The 23,740-nt window shown below is 40.5% G+C and overlaps 1 protein-coding gene across 2 annotated transcripts in view; it reads left to right on the forward strand.

Moving 5' to 3' along the window:
* The window catches only part of HCFC2 (host cell factor C2), a 67,480-nt gene extending 44,048 nt beyond the window's left edge, over positions 1-23,432 (forward strand). The window contains exons 6-15 of one of the 2 annotated variants that reach the window (XM_083182269.1): positions 6,027-6,133; positions 6,298-6,483; positions 7,143-7,397; positions 9,462-9,559; positions 10,299-10,446; positions 10,798-10,838; positions 11,280-11,420; positions 14,992-15,177; positions 16,505-16,787; positions 17,862-23,432. In XM_083182269.1, the coding sequence (XP_083038395.1) occupies positions 6,027-6,133; positions 6,298-6,483; positions 7,143-7,397; positions 9,462-9,559; positions 10,299-10,446; positions 10,798-10,838; positions 11,280-11,420; positions 14,992-15,177; positions 16,505-16,787; positions 17,862-17,872 (1,456 nt within the window). In that variant the 3' untranslated portion in view covers positions 17,873-23,432. The remainder of the gene's footprint in view (positions 1-6,026; positions 6,134-6,297; positions 6,484-7,142; positions 7,398-9,461; positions 9,560-10,298; positions 10,447-10,797; positions 10,839-11,279; positions 11,421-14,991; positions 15,178-16,504; positions 16,788-17,861) is intronic. The other variant, XM_083182270.1, reaches the window with a different exon arrangement.
* Positions 23,433-23,740: the final 308 nt, after the last annotated feature.

Raw genomic sequence — 23,740 nt, forward strand, 5'->3', positions numbered from 1 at the left:
CCGTAAACACTACTGTCCTCGCTTAGTAATTGAGTGTCAAAATTGGTGTAAAAATTGGCAAGCAAACATTTTTTTTCATTATAATGACCCTGTAATGTTTACCTTTTATATAGGAAATATAATCTTTTTTTTACACATTTAGGGGGGTATTCAATGTGTCGCCGCTATTTCCGACGGGGGAAATAGCGGCGGCTCCCTATTCAATGCTGTCTTTAGCGACAGCATTGAAGCGGGATCATGGCAGTACGGGCCCGACTTCAGAAGCTGGCGGGCCCGTTCTGCCGATAAAGGCCGTGGATTGTCGCGATCCCGGCCGCAGATCGACAATCCACGGCCGTTTTCGCGGCCACGCCCCTTTTGCGCTGATCGGCAGGCGGGACATTGAATCCCGCCTGTCGTTCAGCTGTCGGGCTGACCGCAAACGGGCAAGGATCACGGCTGTCGGCAGGGATCGACAGCCGTGATCTTAGATTGAATACCCCCCTATGTATTTGTATTTATGTGACAAATGTGAGCGAAGTTGGCATTTTAAGCCAAAATTTTGCGCACCTCTCATAGAGATGTTGGCACTCAAAGTGTTAAGCATACATCACCCCGTGTGTTTACCCCGCAGCGACAGCGATGTGTGGTCCCATACATTGCTTTCACCTTACTAGATCTTTTCTCCATGTAGTCAAAATCTAGACCGATCGCGTCTTCTCACCAGATAACACTGTCACACACAGATCACTCAGCACACATCGCTGATGCACCGTATGTGTGCCAGCGATCTTAAGCACATTGCTCAGCACGGGGCACCCATTGCCCTGTATGTACAGGCCTTAAGTATCATACCTTCAAAGTTTGGCAGAGGTCCAAAAAGAGGACACTGGGGGTTATTCTGGTTCACTCGCAAAGGCACAATCACTCTCTAATGGACAAAACCATATGCACTGCAGGTGGGGTTGATGTATCATGTGCAGAGAGAGTTAGATTTTGGTGTTTTATTGTTTCTGTGCAGGCTAAATACTGGCTGCTTTTTTTTACCCTGCAATATAGATATGTTTGAAGTACAAACCCCACCCAAATCTAACTCTCTCTGCACATGTTGCACCAGCCCCACCTGCAGTGCTCATGGTTTTGTCCATTAGAGAGTGATTGTGCCTTTACGAGTGATTCAGAATAACCCCCACTATGCGCTAGTGATGTTTAAAGAGAGTTTCTGTTGTAGATGATCTTAAAACAACTATTTACTATAGTGACCTCTATGTATGAAATGATTAATAAAATCTGCACCCCTACTATAGTAAAAAAGGAGTTTCACCTCCTTATCTGATGGCAGGATCACAGCTTGATCTTTTTTTTTTGCTCAAGATAATAGGATGAGACATCTTGAAAGAGGGGTAGTGGACTTTCGATTAGAGCAGGGGTCCCTAAACAATTTTGCTCTTGGACCCCAACAGACAATAAAAATAATTACAGGACCCCCCAGTAAGTTACTGCAGAAGGTCATCACATCACATGTGTAATCAGCAGGCAGCACATACATGGCAGCATTGTGGAGGCACAAAATGATTGGAGGAGTCTGAAGTAACAATTCAACAGATGTTTCGGACTCCTTGAATCACTGATTGAGATTACAAAAGTCATCAACCTGATGGTCAGCGACATGGAGTCGTGACCCCAGGTTGAGAAGGTCGTGACCCACTTTGGGGTCAGGACCCACAGTTTGAAAACCGATGGATTACAGTGGGGTTTACTAGAGGAGAGATATATTTCCAAATCCTTAGTAAAGCTTGAGATATACTTCACATTAGTAGACATCTATTTTGTTCAAGTATTTATAACTAGAGATAACATTTCTTGAAAAAAAAACCCATCAAGTCCACTTTTAAATGCTTTGAAAAAAACAACTGCCCAGTGCTGCCCCGCTTGGCAGACCGTTCTGTAGTCTGACTGCTTTTATAGTGGACAAGTCCTTGGGAAGTGTTGAGGAATATGCTCCATTTGTATGTCATCTTCATCACCTGCACAGTGACTGGGGACGGGCAGAGGAAAACCTTCTGTCTATCAAATATGTGTCCAGTAAGCGTGAGTTGGGGAGCGGTTGGTGATTATGGGATAACAGAGGAATTTTGTCTAGCTATTGGGTGGGTGCACCCATGCTTTTCTTCAAATGCAGAGAGATTTGTACCAAACAGAAAGGGCAGTGTGCTGACTAGCACTAGATGGTCATTAAGCCCCTCTAAAGCTACTAAAGTCTACTAAAAAAATCAACAAAATAGAACTTCATACAGGTTGAGTATCCCCTATCCGAAATGTTTGGGACCACCCAGCCTTGAAAAAGCCGTATGTGAAACGCGCATTGGCCAGATGCACGCGCTGTTTGATTGTGTGTTAATATTGTTCTTATTGCGTGCATCCGGCCAACGCGCGTTTCGCATACGGCTTTTTCAAGGCTGGGTTGAAAAAGCCGTATGTGAAACGCGCGTTGGTCGGATGCACGCAATAAGAACAATATTAACACACAATCAAACAGCGCGGGCATCCGGCCAACGCGCGTTTCACATACGGCTTTTTCAAGGCTGGGTTGAAAAAGCCGTATGTGAAACGCGCGTTGGCCGGATGCACGCGCTGTTTGATTGTGTGTTAATATTGTTCTTTGATTAATAGATATACTAGCCAAACAGAGCAACCTATAGTCAGGAATATTGTCACGCAGTAGCTAATACCGCTCAGCGAGGTTTGGTGTTTATTAACATTGCATGAATCCGCCTATCACCGTGAGTGACTAGCAAGCCTGGGTCTGAAACCTAGCAGACCGCAGGCATTACCAGCAGGACTGTGTATGAGCATATTTTCTAATTGTCCAAGCCAGTCTATCACGAAGAGTGCCCTGTGAGAGGGAGCACCGGACAATAGATACCGTACACAATAAACAAACACCGATAATAAACCAGAGATCCCCCACGCAATTTAGTCTGAAACCCAGCAGACTACAGACTACTGATAACCAAGAACGTGTTAAATAAAAGCACCATGGAATTAATATGACAAAATTCCTGTTGAGGTTTCCTATTCCTGTGTACCCTAAATCCATCTGTAAAGAGGAAACACAAACATTGTACCCACAGTTGCTTAAAGTATCCAGGTGATAAATTGTAATGTAATAGAGGAATCTGACACCATACACACTGTCAGATCACCCAGACAATTTCCCCAAGGGTACTCCCCAAATAACAATGTGACCCTCTTAAAACATATGACCTGTTTACCACGTATGATCGATGTAATACTGTCAATATTAACGGAACAAATAATTACTGGTAATGCCTGTCTACTCTCGATCTAATCAGCAGTTCATGGCCAATTAAAGTGCGGGCAATTGCCAACACATGCACAAATCTTATCGTGCATAGCACACAAGTTCTATCTGTGCAAAAATTGCCAAGCTAGACACTTGCCGGCAGATAGGATAATTTGTAACAGAATAGAGGAATCTGACAATACATATACAGTCAGACTACCCACACAATTTCTCCAGGGGTACCTCCAAAACACTAGTGTGACCCCCCTGAATAATGCAACTTGTTTATCGTGTATGACCGGTGCAACATCTTTTACAAGAAATAAATGATTACTGCAAATACCTGTCTATCCCGTACTCAATCAGCAGTGTACAAACAAATTGTGTTAATAAGGCGTATGTTAAAAAACACACACAGTTGCTGAGGAGGACATTTGTTAGCAGGAAGGACAAATCGCTAAGAAATAGAGGAACCCAACACCATACACACCTGTCAGATTACCCAGACAATTTCTCCAAGGGCACCTTAATAAAAACAATATTGTGACCCTCCAAAAAATACACGACCTACTCACTGTGTATGAGCGGTGCAACATTCTCTATATTAATGGAATGACGGGTAAGACCTGTCTATCCTTTATCTAGCCAGCAGTAGAAGACCGGTTGTGCAACTAAAGTGCATACAATCAATGACACAAATCTGTCCATTTATGCAACTAACCATATACGCACAAATTTTACTGTGCACAGCATGAAAATTCTATTCCTGCAGGAATACTGTAGTTGCTGAACAAGACACTTGCTGACAGTAAGGACGGCCGAGATTGTAGCATTTGCCACGTGTACGATTGACCAAATCGACACTGTCGGTATAAATAGAGTGTACACAGCTAACAGTATATGCACAAATTTTACTGTGCACATACACCAATTCTTACTGTACACCAACAGTTGCTTAGCAAATATATATCGACGGGCAGGAGGTACTGCCGACACGCCAATACTCACAGTACCGATACACACTAACCAATTCAATCTATACAACCTAAGTGTGTTAAACCTGTATTGGTAATATAATATCTGCTAAATCGATACACACCAACCAATGTAACAGACAGATATTGAACACAGAATTTATCCAAAACGACCCACACTAAACCATACAGTCGTGACACAATAGAGGAACCTGATATACTGTCATATATTATAACCATAATATACTGTCAGACTACCCACACGACCTCCCTGACAGTACTCAGATAGAAACAGTGGTACACACTGAGGGTGACTTCGTTTATTGTACTACCCACTGTAACAATAAAATAACAGGACAACGGAAACCTCATGACACGACTCACATTTGAAGTGACACACACACAGCGCGTGCATCTTTTTAATAATTGTTCGATGTTTATGTAAGTCATGTATGTAGCATATATTTCACTTTAAACGGTTCCTTTTTTTACCGATATTATTAAAAGTTACATTTTAAACTCTCTTCTTCAGTGCGCCAGCAACAAAGACAATACTTTTCCTTTCTGGTTCCATTGATTACCATTATTGTCTTTGGCAGCACCCCCATCCATGCACTAATTGTAGTGTCAACACGGCAATTAGAAACTGGGGACATCAGTGAAAACAATTGAGCAATACCATCTTGTGCAGAAGTACTTCCCTCATCCCTCTTTCCTTGTTCAAGTATATCCGATTGGATCACATGATAGAAAGAACCACTTCAGTGAAACCTGTGTGTTTTTCACAAAGCTTTTAACTGAAAACAAGTCTGCTTTGAGGGAATAAGCAAATCACTGTTAATCCAGGTCTCCTACTGTCCTACCGGAGCTAGTTAGATAGACCCAAGGTAATTGCGGGTAATAGCCTTTAGCTATATTAGATTTGCATTGTTCATAGAATTTTATTTACTGCACATATAGAAGCAGATCTGCAAAAAAAAAATATATATATATATATATATATATATATATATATATATACTGTGTGTGTATATATATATATATATATATATATATATATATATATATATATATATATCTTTGCACAATAGCATTTTGAGTGTGAATTCCTCCTTAATTTTGAAAATGTGGTTTAATACAAGTCTCCTCCTTTAGACAAGTATTCAGAGGGTACTAGTATAGAGAGACCAACTATAGATCCATTAGTGGTCCGCAATCTTCATGCATCATCTTGCATTTTACGTAGCACTACAAATTTGGAAGCAGAGCCTACTATGTGGGACTTGACCTGTCTTTATGTTATGCGTTTAATGCAGACTTGAATGTCTGTAAAAAAAAGGGCTCCGTAGTGAAGCCATGCACAGCCAATAAAGTATTAGTTAAGGGAATTTAAAACACTTTTACACTTGAGTTAATTGTATAGTGCATGGGTCTTCAAACTGTGGCCCTCCAGATGTTGTTAAACGACATGTTCCAACATGCATTGCCACATTTTTTCCTATAAGAGCAGGCCAAAACTGTCAGGGCATGCTGGGACATGTAGTTCCACAACATCTGGAGGGCCACAGTTTGAAGACCCATGGTTAAGTGTTTGTTTGCTGTGTTAAATTAAGGTTTTAATCCTTATCCTTTTTTTTTGGGGGGGGGGGGGGGGGAATTATGCTAGCGGTGTATGTAATTAACATGCATGTCAATGTAGAATTGCTTACTCCTTTTTAAGTCACTTTTTATATAAGTAAATAAAGTGTTTTGTCATCCGTTTTTAGAATGTATATTTTTGGTGGCTGGGTTCCACAAATGGCAGAAGATGATATTCCCCTGATGAAAGAGAAGCAGTGGAAGTGCTCCAACTCTTTTTCCTATCTGGATTTGGGTTTGTCTCATTCATTACCTAAGCTATTTTGATACGTTTCAAACCATTTAATTTGCAAATTGTAAAGAATATCTGCTGAATGTCCACTGCTTAGGCTGTTGCAGGATGCAGCGGTAGACATTTGTTTTATTTCTGCTCAGAAACAAATCTTTTTTATTGTCTAGACTCCATGGAATGGACAACTCTAATGTCAGAGTGCTCAGAAGATAGAAAGAATTGGCCAAGACCCAGAGCAGGTCACTGTGCGGTCACAATCGGGAAGCGTTTGTATATCTGGAGTGGAAGGGACGGTTACAAAAAAGCATGGAATTACCAAGTTTGTTGCAAAGACCTTTGGTACATTGACACAGGTAGTTACACAAGTAGTTGTATAGGTAGTTGCATAGCAGATATGGTTTGTTCTACTTTGGGTACTTATGGAATATCTAGGCTCCCGTTTTTCTTATGAGACCGTGTCCCCTCGCGGGGCTCGCCACGCTTCGGGCACGGTGGCTCGCTGCGCTCGCCACACTATATAAAATCAACTCCATGCGTATTTGGATAGTAGGGGTATGAAAAAATAGCTTGAATATGTTTCCAGTTTGCTGTGTTGACCGTTAAAAGCAAACTGTACCTGATATGTTACTTTTTATTACTCACCCAACCCTCTTGATTTCAACAGTGATTGATATTCAAACTGATTTTGGTTCTTTTTAGGGTATAAGGTAAATTTTCATAAATGGGAATTTATGTCCATAGGATTGTTTTCCTGAGAGCACATCCTACCTTTTATTTTTGCACACTTAAAAAAATAAAAATAAACACAATCTCTCAAGTAGTTAGTTTTTTTTATCCCCTTGGACCTTTCCCCATTTGAATGCAGCCAATTATACCCGTATAACATTCAGAATGAAACATCTACTCGATAGCTGGATACATTTGACTTATCAGTATATATATATACGATTCATGTGCATTGAGAAAACACAAGTGAACATTAGTCAGTTTATGTGTTTTGTTCTTGTTTCAGAGAAACCTCCAGCACCTTCACAAGTCCAGCTGATTCTAGCTACCACAAACAGTTTTCATGTTAAATGGAATGAATTGCAAACTGTCGAAGGGTATCTCCTGCAACTAAGCCCAGAATTCCCAACATCAACAGGTGCTGGAATACCTGCCCCCTTCAGTGAAATTTGTGCACTAAGTTCCAATATTACATCTGCAGCATGTTCTGCTCCGCTGCATCTACTAAGTGGACCCATACGCGCTCAGTGTTTTGAAGAAAGTAAGTTATGTTCTGATAAAACAGTGTTTTAACAATGGGGTATATTCAATGGTTTTTGCGAGCTGTGACCACGCATCATGCTGTAGTCTGTTAGACCATCAGTCGATTGAATAATTTCCTTGGTCAATAGATTATGTCAGTTTATATTTGTCTTCTATTCAAGATGTTATGTGGTGTCTGGTGGCCGTTTATTTCGTCAGTGTTGCTGGAAGGTGTGAGCAGAAATAAATTCTAACAGCTGCCTCCGGGCTTGTGTTGGGTTAATTACCCACAAGGAGAGAATGCATGAAAAGCCCCATGGGTATTTGAATCTGACAGTTATTGTTCTTCTATAGACTAGGCAAACAAGTTATTACAGATTTTCTAATCTTTATTCAACAGCAACATACTTTACTTACACAGTATGCTGCAAATGTCCAATCATTCACACAAAGATAATGTCCCAGTTAGAGCAGGTAACACAACATGGAACCACCATGTCCTGATTAGTCAAATTAACGTCAAAGATACCTTCAGACTGATATTGTGAAAATGATTGTTACACAGATTTAAAAAGTAAACCATTTCTTGTCTCTCTCTCTCACCTGCAAAAGAAAAAGGAAGGGGTGGTGGAGCGCTAAATTAATCTAAATAGAATCAATTGGGTAGTACAGTATTAATATTTTTAATTAATCACATAAATTTAAAACACATATAGACATGTATTATTAGCAATAAGTGACTGTCACAGTAAAATATATAATAAAAAAATGTAAATATACACAATATTAATGGTTGGACTAGTGAGGTAGTTATATTGTTAAGTGCACTTCCTGTTTATGGGTATAAAAACCCAGACCTTACACAGGGGCCACACCCTTGATAAAGCTGCCAGCGAGCAGCGAAACATGTTGGGAAGCACCTGTTGATTTTAATTGTTGGACTTTTTGAGGAGTTACCGGATATCCTAAGCTCCTATCCAAATTGGCTTACTCTTTGGTTCCTGGCTAATCCCCTGCAAAGATCGCATGCAATTGTTGCAATTGGGACACCACCACCTGCTCAACATTCAGGACATACGGATCGCATAATCGTGAGGACGCCTCTTTGGTGAGGATTACATCTTTCCCTCCAGCGGAACCTATTCCTGCAGGTTTTATGGACTCCTCCAAAATTTCATCTACATTTGGGATCTACACCAGGGACCGTACCAATACAAAATCAGTAAGCCACCATCCTTCTATCACTGGAACTCTGGTTAATAATATAACTACCTCACTAGTCCAACCATCAATATTGTGTATATTTACGTTTTTTATTATATATTTTACTGTGACAGCCACTTATTGCTAATAATACATGTCTATATGTGTTTTAAATTTGTGATTAATTAAAAATATTAATACTGTACTACCCAATTGATTCTATTTAGATTAATTTAGCGCTCCACCACCCCTTCCTTTTTCTTTTCCTATGTATATTGGGGACTAGACACCCCCTAGTGAGAGCTGCTTGACTACACACCCCATTTTGGCGCCTGTTTGTTTCCAGGGATTCAGTATTGAATCCCGGCGGTCGGGATCCCGGCGTTCAGAATCCCGATGCCGGAATCCCGACAGCCGAAATGCCGACAAGGGGGGGACGTGGATCTCCCCCCCCTTGCGGGCTCGCTGCGCTCGCCACGCAGCGGGCCCGGTGCCTCGCTATGCTCGGCACATTAATTTATTCTCCCTCCAGGGGTGTCGTGGACACCCACGGAGGGAGAAAGTGTCAGCATTTCGGCGGTCGGGATTCTGAACGCCGGGATGGTAACTGCATCCCGTTTCCAGCCTAGGCTGGAAATTTATATTTATTCTCTCTCACCTGCGTCTCGAACTTAGAATGCAACGAGTAATGCAAATGACTGCTATGCAGCATTTTGACCATTGTCCAAAAGTGGGGAGTGCAAGTGTCCCTAATGGACTGGGGAAGTAATGCTGAAGTGGTCTGTCGTGGATTTTAAGCAAAATATATAATCATTTCATGGGGTATCTGCTTGTGTATCAAGCTTTGTAAAATCTACCAATCACAATGTTTGTAAAACAGGTGCGGATAGTCCTGTATCCCCTGCGAGCTGTATGTTTTCTCCAGAACTCAGAGTGGACATTTGTCACCAAAACAGCAATAGTGGACTAGCCAGTCAAGTAAGTGTCCTTTTGTATTTTTATTGTTTTAAATACATTTCAATGCTAAATATCATTTTTCAATGTTAAGTCATAGGAGTCCTAATGTTCATGGCTATAAGATGACACACCAGTTGTATTTCATATACTTTGCCTTTATCTGATAATAGAGACTAGTGGGGTGGATTGTCACAGGCAAGAGAGAATTTTTTTCAGAAGATTAATTAAAGGTCATTTTTAGAACCAACATGAGACCAAATCTATGGTTGATGGTGCACCCAAATGAAAGTTCAGCTTGCAAACTGAATACTTATGCACTATATGCATTGCCCAACAATGTATGTTTACAGTACATCATTCTCATAATATTTACATAGCCCCAACCTGATGGCTTCCCTTTGTTTGGTAGTTGTATGAATTTCTTCTTTGTGATGGTGCGCAGTGTTGGAGTATGTGGGTCATGAAAGATGTGGTATTGTCTGTCTGCTCACCTTGCAAAGAGATTTTGTTGGTGATTTTGTTTTCTATACGATCCAAATACAGGAAACCGTTACTTCAGTGCAACACGTACCTAAATTATGAACTTGAATTGATCTATATGTGAATGTAGGGTGTCTGTTTTTGCTTCTCCATGTGTTTGCTACAAACACAGTATGGCTAATTTTTAGTAGAAGATACTTGTCTATCAAAATGTTAAACCCATCATATGCATGTCTGTACTATAGATTTGTGATGGTTGTCTATTTATTTTCTGATCCAGAATTCAATGCCCAGTTGTTTACACAACAATGCATCAGATCATGAAGTTGTAGCCATGAAGATAACCTTGACTGAGAAACAAACACTTTCCAGTGCAACTTTAGAGTTAAATGGCAAATTACAAGAGTCTCCTGGGCCTAAATCTTTAGGTAAGAGGAATGCATTTCAGAAAGAACATAGTGAAGAATTGTCTGCACTGTGTAATAATTTATGTTTTTACAGATGGAACTGAATGAATTTCAAATTGATACTAAATGGGTAGTCATTTGGATGGATTATTCAATAAAATAGTGTATAATTTATAGGCAGATTTTATTATTTTGATTATTATTATTATTATTAACCAAAAAGCAAGAAACATTTTTACATTCATTAAAGCCGATATTTGTTTAACCATGGGTTACAGTGTATTCTATTGATAAATAACCTTTTGCTTTTTCTAAATTACCTTTTTAAGGTGGGAAACAAATTTTAGATTTTCTTTTTTTCTTTTTCTGTAGCTACAACCTTACCACAGATGCATTTAAGAAACCAAGTAAGTGTAAGTTTACTTAATCTTAGTGGTTCTTATGACAGTAGTGTTCATTCTAGCACCCGCCATATTTGAAAACCCATGCAGTTTCTCTTCTCTGCCTGGGGTGTTGTTGTCTGCTGTAGTGCTTCTAGCACAGTGTGGTCTGTATATCACCACTGATATGCAAACCAGACATGTGCTAGAAACACAACAGCAGACGGCGACACCCCAGGCAGAGAAGAGGAACTGCATGCGTTTTCAAATATGGCGGGTGCTAGAATGAATACTATGACAGTGTTTCATTAATAGCATTGAGGTGTTCAAAGTATAAATACATTTTTATATCACACAAAATGTATTACAATACACAATATATTGTGAAATTATGTATATTATACCTAGTTTTCCAGAAACAGAAATGTGTAAATTATGGATATCATAAGGGTGTTCTCTCTGGTTTTCTGACAGACAAATGGGCAGACTGAAGAGAAGGTTGCATTGAAGGATGGACAGAGGCATTGGTATGATGTTGGCATCTTCCAGACAAATAGTGCTGTGGTCACGCATTTCTTTTTACTTCCAGGAAGCAATCAGGGCACATCTAACAAGGTAACTGTCTTTTGGTATCTGTGTTTGATATTTTCTTTATATGTTCCACTTCAGAACCATGTTGGGACATTATTAGTCACAGTAAGGCATCATAATTCTGTATATACTCATTGGTCAATCACACATCATCCTAGGAAGTGGGTAGATGGCTTTTTGTCATTATTTACTTGATTTTCCTCCTATTATTTTGAAGTTCCTCAACCCCACCTATGTTACCTGCACTCTGATAGGAGTCCAGTGAACCAGAGGCTGCCTATTGGTCACTTATTGTTGCAAACCCCCTCTCGCATGTCTTTCCATACCAGTCAGAGAGGTGTGACTGGAGCATGAAGCATCAATGACAGCATGTGAGACTCCTTGGAAATATCCACTTTGAGGGAGACAATTAGGGAGGCCAATCCCGGGATCAGGATCGGCGGGATCCCGGGATCAGGATCGGCGGGATCCCGGGATTTTGGCCTAAAAACGGCGGGATTTGAATCCCGGGATTGAGCCTTCCAATCCCGGGATTGCGGGATTAGTACCTGTTTGTAAAGAAAACAGCAGGCGGCTGTTTGGAACAGTGTCTGTGCTGTAGCGGCATGACGGTGGCCGGGCTACGCAGCGTGACCCCTGACATCACATCACGCTGCACAGCCCGGCCGCCGTCATGCCGCTGCAGCACAGTAGCACACTGTTCTGAACTTGTTCGCCTGGCCGCCCGCCGGCCCGCTGAGGAGCTCCCAACCACCCGCTGAGGAGCTCCCAGCCGCCCGCCCGCTGAGCAGCACCTAGCCGCCCGCTGAGCAGCACCTAGCCGCCCGCTGAGGAGCTTCTAGCCGCCCGCCCGCTGAGCAGCACCTAGCCGCCCGCTGAGGAACACCCAGCCGCCTGCCCGCTGAGCAGCACAAGCCAAGCTGAGCTGCATGCCCGCTGGAGATGGTCCTGCTACTGCCTGTCACCACCATCATGTAAGTGACAGCGCAGTGCAGGGCAGGAGGGATAGTGGGGATTAGTATGCCGTGTTGATGTGCGGGTCGGCCAGTTTGGGGAGGAGGGACGTAGGTTTTTTTTTTTTTAACCATGGAGGCCAATCCCGGGATCCCGGGAATCCCGGGATTGAGTATTTTTCAATCCCGAATCCTGGGATTGAAAAAAATGCCCCAGGATTGGCCTCCCTAGAGACAATGTTATCTTGGCGAGAATTTCAATCTGGCTAGTTGGAAAAAAAAACCTGGTAATATCTGAATGACCGTTTTTGTCACTTTCCCAGCATTTCAAACAAATGGTCAACTGTCATTTTTTTCCCATACGGTATCAGATGTTCGTTCCACCCAGCCAGATTGGACAATAAATCTTTAGGTGTATGGCCAGCTTTAGGGGGGTATTCAATGTGTAGGTCACGGTGGTCAAGCTTGCTCGACTGCTGTGACCCTGTCCCGTTCACGGTCAGCTCAAAAGAGAACATGCAGGCGGGATTCAATGTCCCGCCTGCAGTGGGACGAGAAATGGGCGTGGCTGGCAGCTTGTCACTGGATGTTTTCGGCAGAACGAGCCCGACAGCTTGTGAAGTCGGGCTTGTTCTGCCGAGAAACTCTGCTCAAAATGCTGTCAGGGAAGACAACATTGAATAGGGCCCAGCTGCCGGTCGCCGGCGATTGAATACCCCCCTTAGTGTCAGGTTATTAGTAGTGTGTGGTATCTGCGCTCAATTAGGAAGGAATTTTTTACGAAGGGGCTGCTAAGCTCAGAGTGGTCTAGGCTCAAGGTAAGTAACTTGTATAGTTAGTAACTAAGAGCTCACCTTCTATATGTAAGTATATGAGGCCGTTGCTTAAGGTTTCATTTTTGTGTCCGAGTATAGTGTTATGAAATAAGCAAACATTAGGCTGTATATGGTAAAATCAGTCATTTATTTATTAATTGCTGGTGGTCCTCGAAAAACTCAGGACGACCTATGCGTCATTACTATAATGGACCCTTAATATGTATTAGGGTATCTTTTAGGGACCCCTATTCACCATAGGTCCCTTACCTGGGATCTATGTTCCTCTTGGGTAACAGCAATGGTCTGTATGGGGAGGGTGTTGAGTTAGATGGAATTGCAGCACTTGGCTGTATGTTGGCTGTATGTTAGTATTTTTAAGGGTCAAGATTGTGCAGTTTGCTGCACAAGTTCAGGTGAAAGTCAGTATCCAGTGGGATACGTGGGGAAGTATAAATTACACTCTTGGAAGTTCACAGTAAGAAATTAAAAGTAAGCGGCTACTTACCCCTTCTAGTAGTGTCAATCTCCTTTTCCGGTCCCTGTGCTGTCCTATGTAGCAATTTCACCTTAACTTGTGCAGCACTATTTCTGTGCTATGGGGGATATTCAATATAGGATTCCGACTGTCGGAACATCCCGGGCCGTTTTTCAGTTCCTCTGACAGCAAATTGACAGTTGGACTTTATTGTTCCGGCTGTCAAGTGTCGAAAAGTTTTTGCATGAGCAAAAACAGCAATGAAATTTGGATATAACAAAGCGCAGGGCATTAGTTATGGACCCAGCAGCTGTTTATGAAGGATACTCAACCCTCAAAATAATCAAGAAAGCTTTTTATTAAAAATCTTTGTGCACAAAGTTTATAAAATTGGTTCACCGGCCGGTGGCATTGTGATATAAATTATCTTGTTTAATAAAACATTTTCTATTTTTGGATACTTGTATTATGGTCAATTAGCGCCGTTTACTTTTTTGTCTAAAAACAGCAATGGATTGTTGAAAAACGGGCATGAATTCAAAAACCCGCAGCCGTTTCCGGCAAAACAGATCCGATAAAAAAAAAAGTGGACTCTGACGCTCTTTAATGCTGTCAGTAATACCCCCTTATATCTTTACGCATTGAGGCAGATTTAACAAAGTGTAATATTCATGTTCTATTTGTGGCCTACATACAAAAGAAGCCAGTATTTACCATGCAAAAAAAAATGTAATCAATAAATATACTTGCATTGCAGCATGGTTTGTTCCAGAGTTATATCTGTTTTTTCTTTTCTTTTGCTTTACTTCAACTCAGAACCAGCACCAAATATATAATAAAAGTGTTTAAAAAAGGGGCAGACTAGATATGCCAAGTGGTTCTTATCTGCCGTAAAAATCTATGTTTCTAAGTATAGTTACATCTAGGGTGGATGACATTTTTTATGGTTTATTTTTATTTGTATATAAAACAACCACTACTTGATGTTCTGGTTGATCAATTTTAGTTCTACAACATTTTTATTGTAAAAATGTATTTTAATAGTAACCTCTAACTTGGTGTGTGATTAAATTTCAATGTACTTGATTGTCATCATTGTGTTGGTTCTTTTCATTGTATACCACTTTTCGGAAACTCTTTTACGAACATCTCCGTAGTCTGGCAGGCTATTTTATTTACAACATTATTGGTAGATATTCTTTATGGTTTTTCAGTAAACTATCCATATACAGTACTCATACATTTGAAACCATTCTTGACCAATTAAAATTCGTATATAAGCTTTTATAGCTGGTGAACAAAAACTAGAATTTCCTTCTTAATTCCGTTCCCTGCTCTTGCATGTTTAGGATTTGGATCCAGATTTGTCAGACTACACTATGCTAAAGAAACATGACTTGTGTCCGGGAAGTGCATACAGATTCAGAGTAGCCGCAGTAAATGGACATGGCATAGGTCCTTTCAGTAAGATCAGTCAGTTTAAGACCTGCATTCCAGGATTTCCTGGAGCTCCATCGTCTGTAAAAATCACAAAGGTAAGATAATGTAAAATTACGTGAGCCATTCATTGAAGAAAAAAAAAAAAAAAAAAAATTCTCCCAACAAGGCAGTAAAGGTATATGTGACATATGTTGTTGACTACCAGAAGGCCTTTGTAGCTGGATGTACTTGTGCTATAGGGAAAGACTGCACCTAGAATACATCCCTGCAATAAAAAGACCTTGGCCCTTATTCTGGTTGACTTGCAAGGCTGCAAATTTCGTAGCCTTGCAAATCACCCAGACGACAGCAGCCCGCACCCCCACCCCCCCTCGGCAACCATCGAATGATTTCTTTAGTGCTCGCAGATCAGAGACCCCGCTATGGTGTCTCTGATCTGCAAGCGCCCTGTGGGGGAAGCAGGCGGGCAGCTGACACACGCCCCCTGCACCCGCGTCACCAGGTGATTTGCATGGGAACATCCATGAAACACTGGGCGTTCCCATGGGTGAATCCCCCAGCCCCCCCGTCCGGACCTCTGTTGTGGGTGCTGTGGAGAAAAATCGGTCCGCCGTGCGAACGCGCAGGGGACCGATTCAATCACAATCACCCCCCTTGTCCAGCTCCAAGGTCATCCCCTTTGCTCTTTCAGCTCTTCCTAACCTCTCCCAGTATGTTTGATGTAGTATGATGCCACACCTTACAGTTATACAGCAACAATACGCGTTTCTCCACCTGTGTGTCCACGTCAGCGGCTTCCTCAGTTGAGGAAGCCGCTGATGTGGACACACAGGCGGAGAAACGCGTATTGCTGTATCCTGCTGTCTGACCCAGTGACCGCACAGCTATTACCACTGAAATATACATCAGTACAAGCGGCTTATCATCTGGTTACTGTGGCTAGTAGAGCTCCTTTCCCCAGTATCTGGAGTGTTCCTCCTATTATAGGACGTGGACTTTTCACTTTAAATGGTGAATAACATCTGAGCTGACTTACAAATTACAGCCAAAGAGACTATCTTTCTGTGCGGGACTGGTAACGATGAAATATCCCTTGCTAATAATTGATATCATATGCCTCAATCAAAAGCTATTTCTAGCCTCTTACCAGAACTGAGAAACTAATTATTAAGCCTCTTTATGTTTTGTGTTTGTCTTGTTGTGTCAATTGTCCTCAAATTATATATGAAGTGCACTTCATACTTTTATAATATATGTATGATGTCTTTATTATTATTTTCTTTTTAATAAATGTTATATGATTGAAACAAATTGTTTATTATTTAGCTGAGCACAACTGTGCCCCTTGAGAGCACATATTAGCATAATCTACATGTTCTCTGTCTTTCTCTTTCTTTATAAACTATTACACTTGCTTTACAGAATGCTGACTGTGTCCACATTTCTTGGGAGTCTCCTTCTTCACCCACTGGAAATATATTGGAATATTCAGCTTTCTTAGCCATACGTACTTTGCTTCCTGAGGCTCAGAACCAGCTGGCGTTTGTGAAAATTTACAGTGGCCTGGAGACATCCTGTACCGTAACAGCTGCACAGCTTGCAAATGCTCATGTTGACTGCAGCTCCCGGCCTGCAGTGGTATTCCGGATTTCTGCAAAGAATGAGAAGGGTTATGGACCAGCAATACAAGTTAGATGGCTGCAAGGTGAGTGAATTTGATTGATCTGGCAGGTGTAAAGACCTGTAGTAAAAATTGAGTGACAGACCCTGCTCTCTGTAAGGCCAGACCCTGCTCTGGCCTTCCAGTTTCATATGAAGAAATTATTTAATAAAGAATGGCTGACTATAATCAGTAGTTAGGATCTTATCTCAAAGTCTTTCATTTATTTTTTATTAAGTGTTTTGTGTGCCAATTTAGTTTAGCTAAATAAAAATCAGGGTCCATTCACTATGTCATGAGGTTATTTAGGGGTAGATGTATGAAGCAGTGATAAGGGAGGAGAAGTGAGCTAGAGGAGAAGTGGCCCATGGCAACCAATCAACTGCTCTGTATAATTTTATATTATGCAAATTATAGATGTTACTTCAGTGCTGATTGGTTGCCATGGGCCTCTTCTTCTCTGGCTCACGTCTCCCTTATTACTGATTCATACATTTGCCCCATAATGTCATTGTCCTTGTAGATCAGACTCACACTGCCATTGGGGTATCCTTGCCATCTATTAACATCAATATTTTATGTTAAGTATGTTATATACGAGTTCTGAAATATTATCTAGCACAAAATTCAAAAGTACACTAATCCAATACTCAAAAAAATAAAAAGTGTCCCTGATATTGTTACTAGGGACAATAGGGAAGTGAACAAAGGGGTTACATGACTGTTACCTTTTAGTGTGGAGGCGGACTATAACCCTTCCTCCCATGCTCCCACTGCTCCGATAATGGTTTGAATTCCATACATGTAGAAGGATTTTTCCATTTATTGACTTCTTAAACATGAATATGGGGGTTGCAGTGCCTGTAATGACACCTGTTTTTATTTGCCATTCACATTTTTTTTTTTGTCATTTTTATCAAGGTGATTTATAAATGTAAGTCTTTGTACTTTATATGAATGTTGTCATTGCTATTCTCCTTGTACATACATAAATAAATATATACTGTACCTGCAGAACAGAAGGTTTTCAATATACACTACCCTATGCCTGATGATCTACACACCAGGTGCACGGGCAGCTGTTTGTTTAAAAATAAATAATATCAATGTATTTTTCAGATAGAGCATGAGGCTCAGCTTGGAAGGTCTGTAAGACACAGGAGAAGTGCCAGTTCCGGTAGATGTTTGCCACTAACACAACTGGAAGGAATCCTTTTAAATGTATATTTTAATATCGCTATATGTTTCACTTTTTTGTAATATTTTGTAAATCTAAAAATGTTTATTTTTACATTCTGCTTCTAATTGTATAGATATACATATTCTATAAATATCTGAATATATATACTTTTTCATGTTATATTGTAAGCGTAAGTGATATGTACTCAGGTGGGATTACTTGGTACAGTTTCTGATAGCTGGGAACTGAATTTTTGCTTCCATTCTTTTACCACTTTAGTATATTTGTGAGAATATAATTTAAAGCAATAAATGGTGCAAAGTGGGTGGAGGATTCTTACAGTGCAATACGATAGGCACATAGCACTTCCCCGGTAGCAGGGGTATCTTGCCAGTTCTTGTTAAGAAGGAGTAACTCGGGAATATCAAGGTGTCATATCAGATTTTCTTGTTTCTATTGTTCAATTTCTATATGGTTGTTAAATGCATAGCACTTTTTACAATTACCGATCTGAAGAAAACTATAGTTTTATGTGATATGCAGAAATGCTGAAAAGCTTCTATAACACCAGACTTGTCGTTTAGCTGTTGTGGAAATCAGACCTCCAAATTGTCTACGTATCTGTGACCATTTTCTGTATGTATGTGGACAGAAATTTAATTATATGAATAAGCAATTGTGGTCAGCTACAAAACGTTAGACTCCACCTTCTAATCCTTCTTCTATCTTATGTGCCAGTCCCAAAGGACCTACTACCACCCAGAAAAGGCAGGCAAGGGGCCCTGTGGGAAGAGACCCAGCTGTACAAGGCCTCCCAGTACAACCCCTACAGTGGGTAAGAATGTCTCTGTTTATAGAGATGCTTGTAGAGCTGTTGGATTCTACTTTAAAGTAGGAAGCAATTATAAATTCTCTATAAACAGAGACACTCCTAGTTCTGCAGGGGGCAGTCAGTATCCATGACACCCATAAAGGGAGAATAAATTAGTGTGCCCGCTGTGTGGTGACCGCAAAGGGGGAGGGGGGTCGCCACGCAGCGGGCACCCCCCCGTAGGGGACTAGAACCAACACATGGCCATATTGGAAGGTCCATATCATGAGAATACTTTACACATCCAGAATAAAAATGATAGTGAAGAATGAGGGAAGCGGTGAAAAGGGGGTTGTACTTCCTGTAGGTGGGAGGAGCAGTCTGTCGATGGAGAAGAGGATACTTTAGCACATGCCTGCTTGGAGCGCCTTTGCTTAGACATAGCAACATATGCTCCAGCTATGCTACAAATATCTCTCTCCTACTTTAAACAAAATATCAATATTTCCAGACTCTGGGCCACAGTTGCTATAAATGGGCGTGAAGGGCATGTCTGAATCTATTGCAGCCGTGTACAGTTGATTAGTACACCATACAGTGCCTCATGTGACATTTGTTATTGTTTTGCAAGACTGGGTCTATATTTATAAAAGAGAAAAGACACAGAACTCCTAAAGTTCCCTATAGCAATATGTAATATCAGTGCAGTAATATTCAGCATCTTGGGAATATATATACTTTATACATCATTTTATAAATGCATGTGTATATTCATATGAATTGTGTTTTTTTATATATATATATATATATATGCAGCAATTGTAATAATTTTAAGATTGAGTGTATGTAACAGGACAAGGCTTATACGTAACCTAGTCATTGTTTTATCTAGTGCTAAATATAAAATGTGCTTTTTTCCAAGAGACCATTCATCATGCGATGCTCTCTGCAAGGCAGACTTCCTTCAGGTCATTCTGAAGCAAGACTAATGTGTACAGAGGAAGCCAGCCTAGAAGCATCCATAGTACAGTTTGAAGTGGAGTAAGGCTCATAAGCTTCTTACTGGGCTGGCTGGCTCGCTCCGCAACAGTGTCGGCTGGAGGAAGCCAACACAGAGAAAGCATGGCGCACTGTGTACATTTGTGTGTTTGGTTTCCTCCACAAGACACAATCTGTAGTGAATTGAACATTATAGAACCTAATGATCGATGAATGAAATACATACTCCCTGTTTCACATTTGGGCACAGTATACTGATGGCGGGTTGCACAGAATTAATTCCTGATGCTCACCATTATGCAGAGTCGCGCGCAATCCATACGCTTCTGGAAATAGTCTTCCTCATTATCGGCTTCTTTTGCACCGGCCCAGTATAGGTTGCAAGAGGTCTGTATGAAGTCAGACAAATCTCTGTATGTACAACTCAGTATAGAACACAAGTCCACCTATGTATGATGCATCTTCACTCAACGAAGCAATGTCCCATTAGTCTGTATCACTAGCTAGGTAAGTAAGTTAGTTTAAGTTATATAGCACACTTTCTCCAACAGGACTCAAGGTGCATGTGCTAAATACAATCAAGATATTTATGTATATAATGTGCCCATAATAAGCATTTGAATTAGGAAATCTGAAACATCTGTTCAGTTGTGGGAGATACAAATCATGGGGACACATTCACCCATGTTTGGATTACAATGTAGACTATTGAGATTATGTACTAACCTACATCAGACCCTATGTCCCTTCTACATCGTCTTAGTACTTACCAGGCAACAAGACCTCATATTTGGGAAGAATTTCTACTATTCAAGTTCTAGAGGGAATAATAGTACAAATCTAACTTCATCTTCACCTTAAAATAGTTGAAATGTAGATAATGAAAGCTTACCTGCTGTTGAGTGAGGTACCAGCATGTACCCTTTAGGTTTCATAGGTTATATACTTAATATCAGTCTCTTTCCTGTACCCACAACTATTTTTAGCTTCAGCCATGTAGGAATTGGGGGAACGGAGCATAAACTGTGTATAGGAAGATTTATCTTTAAAAAAAATAGTAGTGTGGTGTTAATATCAGTGTCAATAATTTTATATATATATGTTCAGAGAACTTCAGGCACTTTTATTGGTTACTGAATATTTTATTTTTGCTTTTAGATACTTTAAACTACATTTAGAAAGTGTATTGCAATGTACTGTAGTTTGCTTCAATAGGAGCCTTTGGGCAACATAAAACAAAAGCAAACATCCTCAGCAGATTTATTTCCATTAGTATAAACCTGTGCGTGTTATATATTATCAGCACCATATAACCCATATATTTTGCTTGCGTTTGTGACACCTTAAGTGGCTTAGGGGTACGTTTATTAGGATGGGAGTTCTATTGAAGATGGGATGTTGCCCATAGCAACCAATGTGATTATTTTCCTTAATTATTTAGCACCTTCTAGAAGATAATATATAGAATCTGGTTGCTATCAGCAATATCCCATCTTCAATAGAACTCCCATCTTAGTAAATGTATCCCTTGGTGTTTGCAGTGATGATCCCTCCTTGTACTGATACTTAACGTTGTGCAGGCCTAAGATTCTATGTGCAATGCTGCTGCTGCTGCCTTTTTGTATAGATGTAAAAGGATGTTGAGCCTTATCCATGAATGTTTACAAATGCCTTCCTGCTCATTATATCTGTGGGAGCATATCCCTGCTTCTACAGACTTTATCATTCAAGCTTGCTTTGCACTAATATGAATATCGTCCTCATGCATGTGGCTTTGTTTTGCAGCAATTTATAAGACCGTTATCTGCCTGTAAAAAGTCACAAACATGTGGTGGTGGTGGTGATGATGATGATGTTTGGTAGTAAGTTTTTTTTTTATTCAGAATAAGCTTTACAACTGATATCGTAAACTCCTGACATACAAAGTAGTAAAGGAAAAAAAACATGAAAAATAGGTCTTTTCAAAAGCATATAAAATGCAATACTGAAGGCAAATTCCTATGTTAATTTGCTTTCAATTCACACTATGGAGACAAATGTGATTGGACAATGACAGAAAATAGATCAACAATTTTGTTGACTTCAGTACTTTGTAGAGCCATCATGTGCAGTGATTACTGCAGACACCCTGGTTCGCAAACTGCCCACAAGTTCCTGGACAACTATTTTGCCATTCCGCATTAAGTATAGTGACCATCAGACACCAAAGACGTTTGTGCACTTGTCCTCCAAATTATCCCAGGGGTACTCATTGGGGTTAAGATCTATACTATGAGCTTTACCAGTTCATCTGGGTTATTGAATTTTCTGTATACTAGTCCAATGTCATCCTGGAAACATGACAGGTGACATTTGCGTCCTAATGAAACATTTGACGTTTCTGTAGAACTGCCACAATGTAGGGAGCACAGTTATTGAGAACATCTTGTCAGCTTATGTGACCATGCATTACAACTAGTGGACCCAGGATAAACAAGCCCCACAGCATAATGTCACCTCCTCCATGTTACTGTACACTCTGGCATTAGATGTTCTCCTGGTAATCAGCAAATACGTCCATCTGAGCTAACATTTTCCACTGTCGGGTCTTTGCTCTCTTTACATCGGAAGTGCTGGGCTGCAAGCTTTTGTGATTAGAGGTTTATGAACAGCTGCTCACCCATAGTATCCAAGTGCATGTACCCACCTACACAGTGTTCTAGTTGAAAATGACGGCATTTTGAACCTGTGTGCAATGATATACATGGGACGACCCCTATTCTTTTGCAACTCCCTGGTTAGCACTGTCTGGTCCTGTGGTTGCAGCTTTGGGGGTCTCTCAGGGTGAGTTGCTTTTCTACAATGACCGTTCTTCCATGCATTAATGAGGATTCCCTTTTCAAATTTGGTAAGCTCCTTTCAGCAAGCCATTTCATTAGCAAATTATCTAATCAGTGCCCCTCTACCCATTTATAACATCAAGAACACGTGTCTGCCGCAGGAGAACACCATTTCACTTGTGTGGGGGTGTCCAATCACTTTTGTCTACAAAGTGTAGTTTTCAGCTTATTTAATCATATGACCGCATAAGTGAATGATGTATTGCCAGTTGTTGGTGTACATCTTTAATTTGGTATGTGAGTTATACTTTGAAATATGAAAAACAACAGAAATAGATATCCCTGCCTGATATATGTAACATGCATGTACCATGATTGTTAACACTTTTGGAAAGTCCAGGGGCTCTCCAGACTCCCACCCATTTCTTGAGTGAAGTGGGTTGTTTTAATGACAAGGTTTGAACAGTGAGGGCAGAGCATTGCCACTCCCTCTCAAATATGAAGAGGGGTCTGTAAAAAAAAAAATCATTAAGATTAACAAGAAACAAACCTACATGCACACTTTATGAAATAATGTATTAAATCAGGGTCTTCAGGTGGTGTACAGAATGTAAGAAATGCTTATTCTGTATCTTGCCTTAATATATATATATATATATTGAATATAATTAGCATTTTCTTTTTGCCACTTTCAAGTATTGTGCATTCAAATATTTGCTCCATTTGCCAATCTGACAAATATTTATTTGTATGTTTTCAACATGTAGATTTGTGTTTTCTGCAGTTGACCAAATTGTTTTGTCTGTGTTTTTTACCTGTTTACAATTTGAAATATTTGCTTGAAATGTGTCAATCGTATGAAATAAAACGGATTTGTAATATTTCGCGTCATAACAGTGTTATCATTTCTAAAACGTTGTGGGTAATTACTGTAAAAACTGACCATGCACAATTAAACTCCCAAAGGGGAGTGGGTAAATACTTCAAACCTTGTAAAGCAGACACGTCCAAACTATGGCCCTCCAGCTGTTGTGAAACTACAAGTCCCATCATGCCTTGTCACAGCTTCACTATTAGGGAATGCTAAAACTATGGCAAGGCATGGTGGGAATTGTTGTTTTACAACAGCTGGGGGGGGGCAGGCATAGTATGACCGTGTAGTCAGGTCATCATCACTTAAATTAGTTCA

This window comes from Crinia signifera, chromosome 4 (assembly GCF_055691185.1).
Source record: "Crinia signifera chromosome 4, ASM5569118v1, whole genome shotgun sequence".
NCBI classification, from domain to species: domain Eukaryota; kingdom Metazoa; phylum Chordata; class Amphibia; order Anura; family Myobatrachidae; genus Crinia; species Crinia signifera.